The 16,791-nt window shown below is 32.9% G+C and overlaps 1 protein-coding gene across 1 annotated transcript; it reads right to left on the reverse strand.

The window, feature by feature from the left end:
• Positions 1–8,384: 8,384 nt before the first annotated feature.
• LOC129951474 (uncharacterized) lies at positions 8,385–9,562 on the reverse strand. Its single transcript, XM_056063626.1, has 2 exons — positions 9,336–9,562; positions 8,385–9,150 (listed from the first exon to the last, which is right to left on the reverse strand). The coding sequence occupies exons 1-2, from the start codon at positions 9,502–9,504 to the stop codon at positions 8,399–8,401; spliced, it is 921 nt and encodes a 306-aa protein (XP_055919601.1). The 5' UTR covers positions 9,505–9,562; the 3' UTR covers positions 8,385–8,398.
• Positions 9,563–16,791: the final 7,229 nt, after the last annotated feature.

Here is a 16,791-nt window from a genome sequence, read left to right on the forward strand (position 1 = left end):
AATGAAATGTACTCAAACTATCGTGTAGTGTATATATAATTATTATTAAATATTAAATTTTAATTATACTATACCAGAAAACCGATTGTTTTCGATATAAAATGTGTAGTTATAAGAAATTTGTAAGGGAAAAGAATTAAGAACAAAATGAAAAAAAAAACGATTGGACTTATTAAAATAATTAAATTTAAAATTAATTACTTTTACATTAAATTATACAATACATTATGTATATTATCGTGAACGCAAGGGGTTTCAACTTTAAAACTATAGTTTAAATATTATTTTTTAATTTTTTCTATGTATAAATATTTTTCAATGTTTAATATTATTTTATTTTATGTAATTAAAACTTCTTTTTTGTTAATTATTCATATATATGTGATCTAAAATTGTATACCTAATTAAAATTAAACTTAAGCTTTCAAGAATTATTTTAAGTAAAGGCGGATACTTCAAATGAAGAAACAAAAGAATATAAGTTAATCCGTATGAATTATTTATTATATAAACAATTATGTTTAACGGAATGATAACAAATTGATAAAAAATGAAAAATGGGGACTACACCTTAACATTAAAACTAAAAAATAAAAAAAAAAAAACAAAAAATGGATAAATATTTGAATATTTACACAAGCTTTTTATATACATTATTAATGACAAATAAATATTTGAAATGAAAAATTACTTTTGAATTTTATTTAAGCATCAAGTTTTGTGCAAATCATCAACAGAAACAGAACTTTTTCAAATATTCAGAAATTGATGTAAGTATCAAAAAGTTTTCAATGTTTCACCTTTTTTCTAATTAAGTTGAGACTGTTGATTAACTTCCTAAAGCTTAATATTTTATAGTCATTTATTTGAATTTGACAGCTGTCATTTGAAACGTCATAATCATAGATTTGGTCGTGTCCTTCGTACAATAATGTACCTACAGGAATGGTTTATACCTTCCTGGAATTCTTGAAGTGTGAGCATTCACACTTTTTTGTAAAAATCAAAAAAACTTATAGGAACGCGCCCAAGTGAGTTCCAATGTTCGTATTTTCCTATCAAAAATGTTTAAAAATGCAAATATTGGAATTAGTTTTGTCATTTGACAGCTAAAATCAAATCTAAAGTTCTCAGCACAGCAATTTAATAAAAAAAAACATCTGTCAAAACAAGTAAGTACACCGCATCGAAGTGTTGTTGAATTTCACATTTCAAAATGGACGTAATGTCAAAACTACAAATACAACAATGTAAACAAGTGGTTGTTGGAGGGTAAAACGTACGTAAGATTCCGGTCTTTATATGGTGTGTCTATGGTCATAATATAAGTTTAATGTTTGCTTTTCACAAATGAACTTCGCGCGTCAAAATTATTAAAACTTTACTATTACAAAAATATCGAGAGTGGAAGCTTTAAGGACTATTTACATCGTGTGCTCAAAAGCGAATCTAGCGCGTCAAAAGAAAAAAAATACATTTTATATCAAGGGGAGGTACATAAGGTGATTGTCAATATGTCAGAGACAAAGAAATGATTTAAATTTTCTGAGAGAAGAGTCTTCTCTAAGAGCAATAAGTACCCTTTTATGCGGAAACATTATATTAAGTCATTGTTCGTTCAATAATTGTGGTGGTAGGATGCTATTTTTTTTAAAAGTTATTCAAGTTTTTGGTATTATTTCAAGATGGACTACAGTCAACAAGGTTTGTTAATTTTTTTATTATGATTAACCATGTTTTACCTTTAGGAACCATGGCAATTTCTTCGCTAGTAAAAAAAAATGACAAATCAGTTATTGTGTAGGTTGTAATTTTTTCTGTGCAAATCTGTACAAAAAGCTCCAACGCAAAATTTTTGATGTACCTTTATTTTTTTTTTACACTTCAGAATTTCAGAAAGTAGTTAGCTTCAAACCACGATCAGAGGCTCATCATAAGTGTATGTGTTAGTTGTTAGTAAGATAATACAAAAATTAAAGCCTAACACACGCACAAAAAATCTAAACAATGATTTTAATCTCACCTTAAATAAATAATATAAAATGCCAGCGTTTTATAAAACCAAGCATAGAACTTGCCTTACAATAAAATTAATGCGATGTGTAAACTCTAAGTTTTAACAGAAATGTACACCTTAATCTTTAAATGTGGAGACGAGACAGAGTTTTTGCTGGCATTTATATACAATAACGAAATACACTAACGATTCGTTTTTTAGTAAAAGTTATCGTCTGGCATTTTAAAGCGGGTTGAGTGAAAGCCTATTTTTCCCACACCAAAATGTGAAACTATTTGATTGATAGTTTCACATTTTGGTGTGGGAAAAATAGGCTTTCACTCAACCCGCTTTAAAATGCCAGACGATAACTTTTACTAAAAAACGAATCGTTAGTGTAAAAGAATACGATCATGGGTGGACTTTATTATTTTGAAAATCTTCATATCGTCAGCAAAAATGAGAAGTTCACTTGAGCGTAGACATGATGATACATCGTTAATAGACAGGATGAACAGAAAAGGGCCAAGATGGCTTCCCTGGGAAACACCAGATTGAGCAACAAAAGGTTCTGAAAGACAATTTCTAAATTTTACCTCATAGGATCTGTTTTTAAGGTATGATTTAATCCAATCTAAGAAAAATGGTGGAAAACCAAGAGCTTTGAGGTTAAATAAAATAATTCCGTCGCTTAGTTGGTCAAAAGCTTTAGAGAAGTCAGTGTATGTGTATACACAGTCAACTTCATAACCTTGTTCTAAGTTCTAAAGCGTTTGAACATATGTTTGAGAATGTGAGGAGATTAGGAGGTTTTTTTTACAAAACCATGTTGCTGTTCGCAAATGAGATTTTTACTAAAAACTGCGACACTTTCACAAACAACTTATTCAAACAATTTAGAAATGCAAGAAAGCTTAACAATGGGCCTGTAGTTTGTTATGTCCGCCTTGTAACCTTTCTTAAAAATTGGTGTTAGAAATGACTTCTTCCATATACTGGGAAATTTGCCTGTTTTTGAGAAAGTTTGAATAAGAACGTAAGGGGTTCAACTAAAGCATTACTACACTTTTTTAGTACTATCGGGGGAATACCATCAGGACCGGCTGAGCAGTCATCATTCAACGCAGATAAAAGATCAAGGACCGTAGTCTGTAGCACAGGATGTGAAGATTATGAAAATATACTTCATCAACTTCTTGAGGGCTATTAACAAATGACTCGCGGAAATTTGTTGCGAAAGCGTTACAGATATCAACAGTTTTATCTAACGAAAGGTTCTTGTAAGTGAAGTTACCTGGAAAGCCATCTGATTTTTTCTTTAAGTTTACAAGTTTCCAAAATTGTTTAGGATTCTCTTTCAAAGAGGTGCCCATATCCGTAACATAACAAGCTTATAAAAAATTAGAAAGAGACTTAAATTCATTAAAGAATTCAACATAAAGTTGATTGGAGACTGAGTTTTGAGATAAGTTTTCCATGCCTTATTTATTTTGTTTCGAAGTAAACGCAATTCTTTCGTGTACCAAGGGTGGTTAAAGTTAGTATTTCTTGATTTCTTAAAAGGTAGATTTTTTTCTAAACAATTATTAAGGATCTTATACAAATTTAAACTGTTTCGTCAATATTAGAAAATGCTAAAGTATCAGCAATTCCAGAAATGGTTAAATCTGCAGACAACAACTGGAAATAAGCTCTTCTGAAGTCAAAATTATATAGGCAATCAAAGGAATCATGTGTTCAGTAAGGTGATTACTTAAGTCAAGAAAAATGTCCAAGGAGGGGTGATATTTATCAATATTTGTAATTCCTGATTTAGATTCTAGAACTAGAGTACTAATAGCGTCAGAAGAAAATACTAAATCGATAATTCGATTTTTTGAGTTTTTAATAACAGCTTGTTTTCTGTAAGTCAGTAAGAAGGATTTTATCGAGAAAAGATAGTTCCAATTTTGAAGAAGAGAGAGAGGCTTCAAGGCAAGATTCGTCTTCCGATGGAATCCAGTCAATGTTTAGTAAATTAAAATCACCTGATAAACTGAGAACAAAGTCTAATGCTAAGGAGAGTTGGCTATAAACAGACTCTAAACTTTTTGGAGAAACATAAACGTTTAAAATGAAAATAGTCTTGGTCTGTACCATTATCTTAACACAAAACAGTTCAATTGATAGTTCAAATGGAAAATATACAGAAGAAGAGAAATATGTATTTTTTACCGCTATGAGAACACCTCCACCGAAATCCTTTGCATTACCAACATGACCATCATTTCTGTAAACTTCGAACTCTTGGCTGAAAAGTTCTGTGTCGGAAAAGCTTGAATTAAGCGAAGTTTCTGTCAAAACGAATACGTCATGTGGAAAAGATTGGGAGTTGAGAAAAATGTCAGGAGTCTTAGTACGAAGTCCCCTTACGTTTTGGTAGAAGAGAGCAAGCCTGTTGAGTTTTTTGGCTTGGTTTTCAAAGAAACACCTCGTCTCTGCGGGCCATACATTTCTATTGCAAATTGAATCGAAGAACGTGGGATTCGTTACTAATTTAAAAGAAGAAACAAAGCCATTTGGTTTATTGACCTTAGTACACCTAATCCATGAGCTACATGGTATGCTCTTGGTAGAAACTAAGTGAGAAGTTATATCTTCTGGCGTGGTTAGTGAGTCTAGACGAGATATACAAATTATTTTTGGTTTTAATACAGCTTTAAAAGGGATGGAATTGTTTAGTACTGTTCCTGTAACAGACCCGCTAGTGGAAGCTGAATTTAAGTCAAGAATTGAAGTTTATCAGGTACTTTTGTTTATCAGGTACATTAATAGAGAAAGCATGTATTTTTTTTTATCTGCCCGTTCTTGCCCGTTTGGAAGTTATTACACATAATGTTTTGCAGGTGCTTGTTTTTTTGTGACGAGAAAGGCGCTGCTGGATGAATTAAGATTGATATAGTTTTGGTTAAGTTCGCAATTCAAAATCCATCATCAGCCCAAAAAACTGAAATTGATAAAAATATTTCAAAATTTCTTGTAGCAGCTTTCAGATATTGGAAACATTGCAATCGATTGTATTCTCGTCTCAAAGATGAATTCAAGGAATGGTTTGAAGGGAAAATTGTTTGTGCCAACAAGGATGCTCCATCTTGTAGCTCTGGTGCACTGCTTCGGGCCAAAGGGCGCCCAAGTAAGCGATTTTTAGATTGCGGATCAAAAGCACTAAGCCTACTAGTATCTTTGAAACTATCAAAAATGCAGTATTGTCAAATGCGTATAGGTGCTCTTAAAATAGGAAATGATATTTACCCCTCCCCCCTTGTTATCCACAACCAACAAATATGACCTTAACAGATACTATGGCGGAGGTACATTTACAAGCCATAGTTGATTTGACTCTTAAATGACTTATAATATCTTTGAATAGTAATATGACTCAATAGCTGTGTTCACTGACGCTGTGCTGACCTGTTCTAGACAGAAAAGTACAGCTTTTTGCTGTTCATTGAGGTTTTTTCTGTTCTGAACTGTTCTACTTTCCTGTTCATTGACAAACCTAGAACAGTTTTCTGTTCTTGCTTTTGAGTCAGATTAGGTAAGAACTTAGAACAGACTCGTGAGAAATGTCATAATCGAAGTTGTCAAAAAAAAATAAGCGAGAAACGAAAAATTCGCACAATTTACAATTTGTTTTTTTTTTTGTTGACAACTGACGTTTAACTGACTGTTCTAACTTGATCTGACGTTTCTCACAAAACTGTGCTGTCCTGTACTGTTCTGATCTAGACAAAACCGCGGTGAACACAACTAATTAGTCAATCAAAATGAGTTTTCTTGTCTTGTCATGTTCATTAAAAGGCGAAGTGACTCCACTATTTTGGTGTCTCCTTTTGTTCCACTGCAGTTAAAGGCTATGGGTACGGATAACAAAGAGTTCATACTGTGGCAAAATCCTCGAACTTCTTCAACACGGCTATGCCGACCGATCCGTTTCCGGTTTGTAAAAAAAAACTGCGGAGGAACTCGTTACTGAAACCAAACATATTCCGGACCAAATCAATAAATTAATGGACGTTGATGTTGATCTTTGGGGTCGTTCTGTAAGCATCAAATCAAAATTCCTTCACACTATGGTAGATGGGAAGGTTTGTAACGCCTTAGCAGGTAATCAAAACACCCAAAAACGTTATATCTGTATAGCAAGAAGCCTGGAAATGAACGAAATTGATACTGTATTGTGTCGAGAATACAATACGGAAAGTTTATCGTGGGGTTTGTCAACTCTTCACGGGTGTATTAGGTCCATGGAATGCTTGCTCCATATTTCCTATAGATTAGGCATAGAAAAGTGGCAAGCTAGAACCATAGATGAAAAAAAAAATGTTGCGGACAGGAAAAAACGTATCATTGACGAACAGGGCTTCTAATTGAAACTCCAAAACAAGGTGGAGGTAATACCAATGACAATAATACCGCTAGAAGGTTTTTTAAGAACACAGAGGTTACATCAGACATTACTGGTGTTAATAAAGATCTGATTGAAACTTCCGTCTCACCATGTAATTAACCTTGTTTCCTTTGAACACTTTACCCAAGAAATTGCGAGGAAGTACGTTACTCTGTATATGTGGTTCCCTATGCCTGTGACAGTTCACAAGCTGTTGATTCACGGTCCTACTGTAATTAAAAACTGTAATCTTCCCATAGGAGTATTAGCTAAGAATGTGCAGTAAGCACGTCACAAAGAGCTGAAGAGATATCGAGAGCATTTTCAAGAAAGGTGTCTCGGAAGGCGACTAACTCGGACATATTTGAGTCCGTGAGATTGATATCGTCTAGAGCGCTATAGAAGAAGAACGAGTTCATCTGGAATGTCTCTATGGCCCGGCACCCAGCAAGGTGAATATTAAACAGTTAAATCATCTCCATTAGAGATAATTGACAGTTATGAAATGGTATGGAGCTTGTAGAACTCCACCAACGCCTTCTTTTGTTTTTGATTCGTCTACATAAAAGTGGACTGACTCGTCTCTCATGAATGTACTCACCTCCCAGAAACATCTGCAAGGTATAGAAATCTCAAACTCGAAATAAAATAATATTAAGGAAAAAGAATAGCATTTTCATTGCCAAAATGAGACACATTTAAAAAGAAATGTTAGTCGGGAATTGCAAAATTGGTTGTAACGAACTGTCAAACTCAATTCGCGATACACATGCAATCCAAAATTCACCAATTAAATGTTCGCTCGCGGCCATTTAAAATAATAGCAAATTTCAAACTTAAAAAGAGGCTGGTATGCGACCCACACTGATAACTTCCCGAAGCTGTTTGAGTCGAAAGTAAATTTTTACAAAGTTTTAGTATTGTTTTTGTGTTAGGTTTTTATTTTTTGTAAGAAAACTGTCAATTCGATTTTTCTCAAAATTTTACCAGATGGTAAAAACTTTATTTTTTGTTGCACAAAATTGTTTTGGAGATAACATCATTTTGTATTTGTAACATTTTTTAGGTGACAAATTTTTTTTTTCAGGGTTTTTGGTTTATAAAAAAAAAACGTTCATGGATTTTTTTTTTCAAAAAATGTACTTGTTTGGTATCAAGTTACAATATACTATATAAAATTTAATTCAAGTCTCAAGTTTTTATTTTTTGTAAAAAAAACTGTCAATTCGATTTTTCTCAAAATGTTACCAAATGTTAAAAACGTTATTTTTCAAAATTGTTTTGGAGGTGAAATCATTTTTTATTCGTAAAATTTTCAAGGTGACACATTTTTTTCAGTTTTTTTGATTTGTAAAAAAACTGTTAATTGGATATTTTTTCAAAAAATGTACTTACTTGGTATCACGTTACAATATACTATATGAAACTTAATTCAAGTCTCTAGCGTTTTTGGTTCGTGAGACACTTAGGGTTAACCAACATTTTCACCATTTTTTTTAAATTGCTTTGGCAAAAAAAACCACCCACGCAATTGTCTTGAGAGCCCTTTCTGTATCTTTCTGCCTTTTTATCTGTATAACATTTATTTGAAGTCGATATCTCTTCTGGTTCTTGAGCTATGGGCAACGAAAATACGTCGCGAACGTACGTAAACACAAACGCACCAGACATCTTTCTAAAAATCTTTTCTTTGGACTCTAGGGACCTTGAAACGTCGGGAAATGTCAAAATTTTCCTCGAACTATAATCCAGTGCGATGAAAAATTTTCCTTGACTTCTTTCTCGATCCGAATCTATGCCTAGAACAAATTTCATGAACCGTTTAATATCCCAATGCCATGTCGAGGCTGTCATAAATAAAATGTTCTTTGGAAAGGGAAATTTTATTTCTAATAGCCTCATTCCAAGGAAAAATTCTATTCGCGATAAATCCCAACATAATAAAAATCAAGTGAACAATTTAAGTATTAAATTTAATTTTTGTTTGTATTTCTATAAACTTTCGATTCAACTTCATTAAAAGCCATAAAAACTTTGCACTTAGCTTCGGCGACATATTGTGGTGGAAATGTTTTGACAGCTGCTGCCATACTTTCGAAGAAAAGATCGATTGCCTTATCATGCAACAAAGCTACGGATTTACTATCTGTTTGAGTACTTCCATCGGTTCCTTGTTCAAATGTCATATTTAAATTTTTCGCATCAAAATGTTCTTCGTCTTCTTCTTCTTCTATTACTGCTTCTGCCTCAATTTCGTGAATATTATTTTGTAATTTCTCAACTTCGTTTGTATTTTCTTCGTCTATGTAATCTTCTTTGAATAAAAAATCATCTGATCTATCATCATGTTCATTATTTGCATCTGGTTCTGGATCCTGATGTTGTAACGAAACATCTTCGTCGTTATTTTTGACACTATTTCCCATTCGCTCAACCGTTATTCTTTCAATTGTCGGATCATCCAAAAAATTATAATCGATTTCTTCGTCAGAACCAATGTAATCGACTTCAATGCTTTCTTGAGCTTTTGCGATGTTTTTTCTACTTTTGACATTACTTTTTTGACACATTTCAGAAGCATTCTTCTTCGAAGATACTTTAATCTTATTGAGAAATTGTAAACTATAGTATTTGCCATCACGTTGTGGAGTGCTCTCCGGTTGTCTGCGACGCTTATGAATGTAATAATCTCGAACGAAACGCCATTTCCTTCGACATTCAAATACTGAAAAAGAAAAGTAAATTCAAAATTGTATTTAAGATTTATTTATCACACCCCACAGCGCACAACAAAAATGGTGAATAAAGATGCAATCACTTCTCGTATTTCACCACAATATTCTACCACACCACTTCAAGGTATTTTGTTAGCTTTCATTCATTCCGGAATTCTATTACGTCTGAACTTACCTGATTTATTTAATTCTTTTGACAATTTAACCCAATATAGTTTACGTAATTCTGCATTTCCATATTCCGTGTGACTGGCATCCCAAAGAGCGGGATGATTTTTAATAAATTCAATTAATTTAAATTCTTCATCATTCGAGAATGATAATCTATTATAACTAGTTGCCATTTTAATTTTTGTATACCGATACCGATACCCCTACAAAACGAAGAATGGTAGAGTACTGAAAAACTGAATACAAATACAGAACAGATTTGGATTTCCATTCTATTTTCTGTTGGCAATCTAAGAACGTGTGAGGGAGAGAGAGTGAATGAGTAGAGAAATGACTTGTATATGGAATTGTGTATGTGCAATTTAGTTCAATATGGAATTTTTAGGGATGACGGAGGTGACAGTTCTAAATGATATATAACAGCGTTACCAGGAAAGAAGAACATTTTGGTTTTAAAGATGTCGTATAAACCTGCACACACATTTTTTATTTTATAAAACATTTTTTCTTATATCAATACAATATTGAAATTAAAATTTCAGAAACCTCATATTAGATGAATTTAGAAATGAAATGTTTAATCATTTTATGCAAGCAAGTTTTGGTGCTGTATGATTAAATTATTTTCTGTCAAAATATTCTAATTTTTTCATAATCTTGATTACTGTAATAAATAAAAGAAGGGGTGGAATAATGTCTAAGGCATAATACTGTGTTTAAAATACTTTACGTCAAAATTCTATGTATATTTAAAAATTTCGTAAGAACAAACTGTTGTGCGACAAAATTCTGGTTGGTCGAATTCTGTAAAGAGACCATTTACAGTATTTTTAAAGTACAGAATTTTTTAAACAAAAAGTTTTTGAGAATAAGCTAACAAAAACATATTTTGTAAGGATACTGTATTTTTCCTTGAGAAATTCGGAGATACAGTATATTATGAAATTTTTATATAAAATATTCAAAGTTGGCAATGTTTTCAAATGATTTGTTTTAAAATACTGTACAGTCAAAATTCTGTATGATACTGTACGATTCTGTATGATCATAATACTGTACAGTTATTATGCTATATTTCAAAATACTGTATCTAAAAACGCTGTATTGTCAAAATACTGTAAATTGTTAGTTATGATAGGAACGTACCATGTGAAAATGTAAAAGAAATACACAAAATTAAGAAGAAACAAAATGAGAAAGAGAAAATAAGAAGATATCATTTATTTTGTTTGTATTTATTCAAAGACATATGACATATCATAGGTACATGTGTTATTGTTTAAGAAAGTATATTAGAACATTATGATAATGAAAAATTATAATAATGTTTTCTTTAAAAAAAGTTTTATGTTTTCAAAATACTGTATTTTAAAATGCTGTTAATAGGCTGAAAAATAAAGATCATCTTGATATTGTAAAAAGGTCGCACTTTTTTAGGCTTATTTACAGCATTTTGAAATACAGAATTTTAATATACAGAATTTTGAAATACAGCATTTTGAGATACAGTATTTGGATCATACAGTGGTTTGTACATACAATATTTTGAGATAGGGGAGAGGGGGGTAAGATGGGGGTGGCGGGCAGGACGGGGTACCAATCTTATATCGGGAACCATTTGAAAAATCAGGATCGTTACTGCGCGCGACACAGTGCCACCATAATAGCTTTTAGTGGACACATTGACAGATTGACGACGCCACTGTTTTTGTGTGTTAATTAGAAAGAAAGAGAACCAAACTGTCATGAAATCATTCCTCTTGCAATCTCCACTAAAACAATATCATCCACTAAGCCTGGTTGTCTAGTTGAAACTGAAATGAACAAGACACCAAGTACTCCACAAAAATCAACATTTACCGTAACCAATCCAGAGCAAATAACGCCCTTTCCAGCAACGCCCAAAACTTCTCGCGTTGCCATATAAAAATGAATTAGAAGAGACTAATTAAAAAAGAAGTTAGCAGAAAAAGTAAAGCAATAAGGGAACGAAGAGAAAGAAAACTAAACAAAAATCTGCGGCTTATAAAAAAAGTGGCCAAAAAGAAAACAGGATCTAAATATGTCCCATCAATGGAGAGCAGTGATAGTGAAGTTGAAAATACCCCATGTTTGTTTTGTAATGGTTGTTGTTTGGAGTCGAATGAAGGCTAGTAAAGACGAAGATGCAACGTTTACTTGCGAATTTTGTGAGCAAAAATAAATTTGATTGTTTTCAACCCCATCTTGCCGCTCAGGGTATCCCATCTTACCCGACGTAGGGGGCATGATGGGGAGATCTGACCTTGTCTACTTTTTGTCAATTTTCCATTTAATTTACATATTCCTTAATTAATTGTGAATTGATTATGTAAGACTGATTACCAAAGATGATTACTGAAATTTAAAAAAAAAATAAGACACTAAAATGTGAGTTTTATTGAGATTCAAACGTTAAGTACCCCGTCTTACTCCCCTCTTCCCTACAGTATTTTAAATACAGTATTTAGACCCCAACCCGTTTTGAAACATAGAATTTAGGACACACAGAATTATGACCAACGAGTAACGTACAGTATCAACCAGAATTTTAATCTTGCAGAATTCTGAAAAACAGTATTTCGACCCACTACCGACAAAATTTTCTCAGTTTCTAAATTATGTTTTGCACATATTTTGGGCAGATTAATTTTGACATTTTTCATCGTTACTTATTTAAAATCGCAGGAACTAGATGCAATAAAGCTTTAAAATAAGTCACCTAAACAGCGTCTTGTCTGAACACCGTGATTGTATATAAAATCTTTATTGCTTTCTTGAATAAGAGATTTTTTAGATTGAATGGATTATTGGTGCAGTTGATGAAACTGAGTATTTATTGTTATTGTGGAAAAAATATGCTGTTTAAGGTTAGTTTGTTTTTACTGAACAAAGTTATTATTATTTTTAATACATACCTTTTATAGACTTCTTAAAATCCTAATAATCAATAAATACTTAAGTTTGTCCACCAAAAGTTAAAATAGATTACAATGTTTTCTTAAAACTATCTTTACTTAAAAACATAGTACATTCAAGAACTGAACAAATGCAGTTTGTCTGCCTTAAACAGCGTGTTAATGGCTTATTATATCCAAAATTAGATCTCTGACAAACATTGTTTCAAAATAAGACCTCCAAACCTCCAGATATTGGATCCCAAATAACAAACATCTTGAGTTGTTATAGGGCATATCGATGTTCCAACGCAAAGTTCATACAGCTATTAAAGTGAAGCGTTTCTGGATTCAATTCTAAACAAGCTAAAACTGATAGATCTCAATGTGATAGGATCAGTAAATTCGTTTTAAATGTCGATAAATAAAACTAAGCATAGAACTGGCATTGGTTACGATATAGTCAAAGTGACTAGTAAAGATCAGTCAGTTGTGTCAAAAATTACCCAGAAATCTCTTTTTTTTGTTACTCTTGTTAATTCCTTTATTTTATTAAAAAACATTTTTTTTACAATTTGAAAATCAAAATAATATATGAACATGGCAAGATTGCCGTCTGCCAGAAAATAACATTTGCTTTAATAAAATAATGAAATAAATAGTTGGTAGGTTTTAGTATTTAGATACTAAGTCTATGTTTTTGTTTGAGAAGAAAGTTGGCCACATTATGTTAAGAGCTTCTTTCGCTTCTTTACACTTACGCTGAACATGTTTATTGAAGCTACCGTTAGCAGACATCAACAATCCCAGATATTTGAATTCCTGTACTATTTCAATAGGTTGGTTGTTAAGGAACCAACCTTCTACAACTCCGTGCCTAAAATACCATAATCTTTGTTTTCTCTAAGTTTATTTTAAGGTCCCAGATATTGCAGTACGTTTGGAACCTATTGATTTGTAGCTGGAGAGAAAATGGGTTATCCGCTAGCATAACCAAGTGATCCGCGTAAAGAAGCACATTTATACAAATATCAGAAAAACAAACTCCACCGGGTAAATTATCTGAAATATCATCAATGTAGAGGGAAAATAAGATTGGGCTGAGGATACATCCTTGGGGAACACCTGCAGTCGTTTGAAACCAATTTGAAACCCCGGCCCCATCCCAAAGTGTAGCATAAGTTTTAAATACACATTTTTCGTAGATATTTAGAAATTTTCTAATTATGCCATGAGATTCCATTTTGTAAATGAGAGTTTGTCGATTGACGGTATCAAATGCATCTTCTTTTTCTTTTGGATAAATTTGTTAGCAATACTCGATAAAGCAAAAATTTGATCAACCATTGAAAAGGCCTCACGAAAACAAGTTTGAAACATACTTAAGCGATTGTTTGATTCTACCCAATTGATAAGTCTTTTATATAGGATTCTAGCAAATACTTTTCTAATGGAATTTAATATTGAAATACCTCTGTAATTGTCAGGTAAGCTAGCATCACCATTCATAAATATTGAAAATATAACAGCTTTATTGAAGCTCGTGGGAAGGCAAGCGGAATCGTACAAGTTGTTGTAAAAAGAAAGAAGATATGGCTTGTATTCTAAAGATGAGTTTTTCAGAAATTCAACGGAAATGTCATCAATTGCTGGGGACTTTTTGTTTGTCCATGTTAAAAAGAGCAAGTTCCAGTTCATCAAGGGCTATTACATAATCAAGCAAATTATGGATTGTGTCTGGGCAAGCGTAATGAAACGAGTGCAAGTCATCTAGACACGTCAACAAGGATCGGAAATGGGATGCCAGAACATTAGCTGGTAATACACTTGAAGACATACGATTGTTTCCACATAGCTCCCTTACATTATACCGAACATTTTTTTTTTTTTTTTTTTTTTGAATCAGTTCTGTGCGGGCAAACGCCGTGTATACACGTACTGCTTAAAGAATTAATCTAAGTCAACTGTGTCAACTTAAAGACTTTCATTTGACGTTAATACGTGCCTACCTCTCTCTACGGGGTAAGTGTGACACTTATACTTAAAAAAAAAAAAAAAAAAAAAGACAAACACATAACAAAACAACTAAACAACTGCGACAAAACCATGGACGGGGGTACAGATCCCCCTAGAAAAAACTGGTTTAAAGGGCTACCTCCTGAGGTAATCCTTGACCAGAATCAAAACTCCAACAAAAAAACCAAGCGAAAGCACCCAAGCGACGACTTTCCCGAACTCCCAGTCATAAATAATGACAATAACATCCCAAGATTTATAGTTGTGACAGGTCTGGAAAAAACAGGTGAAAATATTCGTCCTCTTTCATCCTATAACCCCATCCAAATCAATAGAGGTCTTGAATTTATCTCTAAAGATATCTTGGAGGTTAAAGCCATGAGATCTGGAGATCTTCTCCTTAAAGTGCTTAATGTTGAGACTGCCAATAAATTCCTAAAAGCCAAACTCGTGGATTCTATTCCAGTAAAAGTCACAAACCACCTTAGCCTGAACTCTATTCAAGGAAGAATATACTCCAAACATATTGTAGATATCAGCGAAGAAGAGTTATTGTCTGAATTGAAAAAATTCAAGGTAATTGATGTCAAGAAAATGATGAGAAAGCAAGACGATTCATTGGTGGCGACCGGTGCAGCTATCTTGACTTTCGACTTGATTCGGCGACCCAACGAAGTGAAAATTGGATGGGTTAATTGCAAAGTAGACGAATATATACCCAACCCCATGAGATGCATATCTTGCCAAAAACTTGGACACACCAAGAATAGGTGCACAGGTGCTCCATTGTGCAAAAACTGCTGTCTTCCACCACCGCACGATAGTTGCACACGTGTTTTTTGTCTCAATTGCAACACAGAAGGCCACACTCCAAGTGATCCCGCCTGCCCTTCCTTTCTCCGATATAAATCAGTCAACAAAATCAAAATTGATCGCCGGTGTACCGTACGGGATGCTTGGCAGATATTCAATGACAACCCTTCAATACATCAGCTCCCCGCTCCAAAGAATCGTAATTTTGGCAGCTCCACAATGGCAGACATAATAAAAACACGCATAGAAAAAACTAAACAACAACATGCACTTAACAACAAATTGAAAAATACCACTATATCTCCTCCTACTAATGAACTATTACGTTCACAAAAACAACCTCTAAATATTACAAAAGAACAAGAAAAATTTATCAATATTCCAAAACAAACTACTGAAAATAACTATAACTATTCATCTACTACACAAAATAAAAATACAAAACTAATTACAAAATATAATTTAACACAAAACAAAGAAACTGCATCATCATTAACTTCAATCGTACTAAGCAATGACAACGAAACGTCAAACGACAGAATTAATCTGTCTCTTTCACCAATTTCGGACTCCGAAAATGATGCTGAAATGGAAGCTGGTGGCTCTGAGATACCATCTCAGTCATCTGTAACCTCTCCTGCATCAAAACAAACTCTCTTAAATAAATCATATGACAGAACTCTCTTAGATCACGAAACCATAAACACTCCAAATACATTAATTACATCCACAAACCATAATCCATTACAATGACCAAATTCACTATGAATTTACGCATCCTCCAATGGAACATACAAGGCTATTGCAACAACAAACACACTCTTGAGCGACTTATCGCTAAATATAAGCCAGACATTATAGCACTGCAAGAAACTCACATTATTTCAAAAAACTTACATTTATTTAATATGAAAAACTACAAATCCTATCATTTCAATAAAGATTATCATTATAGTAAGGCAGGTATAGGTTTTCTCGTTAGAGAAAATATTCCAGTAAAGTCGCACATTACGTCCTCATCAGCTTTGCTTCATCATACCATTGAAATTCCAGATAGAACACCCATTAAAATTACAAACATTTACAAAGAACATGATATCATTGAATAATTACAAATAGAAGTAGACACCGAACATTGCTCAAACGACCATGCGACTTATGAGCACCCAGTGAGTACTATTAGTAGCTTGAATATCATTTTCATGATATTGGTTTTTGTATATGCTAATTTAAATGCTCAAAAGGTTTTTGTATACAAAGTCAAAAGGGATTAAAAAAGTCCTTTTGGGATCTTTTTTGAAAAGGACACTAATATCAATGTGTACACGTTGAAAAAAAAACGCTTTTAAGAATAGGCAAGGTATACCTACATCTTTGGAAGAAAAATGAATTATCAATCCAGACATATTATGTATGTTTGTATATGTATTTCATTTGTGTTTATCATATACCTATGTAGATGACTTTTTGTTGTAAGTTTTTGTATTTTATTGAGTGCGGTTTTGTCTACGGGTCGATTGAAATTTGTAGTTAAATTAAAAATGTATTGTGATTATAAGGATTGTTTAAATAAAAAAAGTTCAGGTGTGCCGCGGTTTCGACTGCCACAAAACGAAGGTCTAGCCTAAATTTGGCTAGTAAACTCCGGAAATAGCTATTCCGAAAAGCTAATAAACAATGAGCCAATTTTTATCTGTGCAGACCATTTTAATATAT

The sequence above is a fragment of the Eupeodes corollae genome, chromosome 3 (genome assembly GCF_945859685.1).
Source record: "Eupeodes corollae chromosome 3, idEupCoro1.1, whole genome shotgun sequence".
NCBI classification, from domain to species: domain Eukaryota; kingdom Metazoa; phylum Arthropoda; class Insecta; order Diptera; family Syrphidae; genus Eupeodes; species Eupeodes corollae.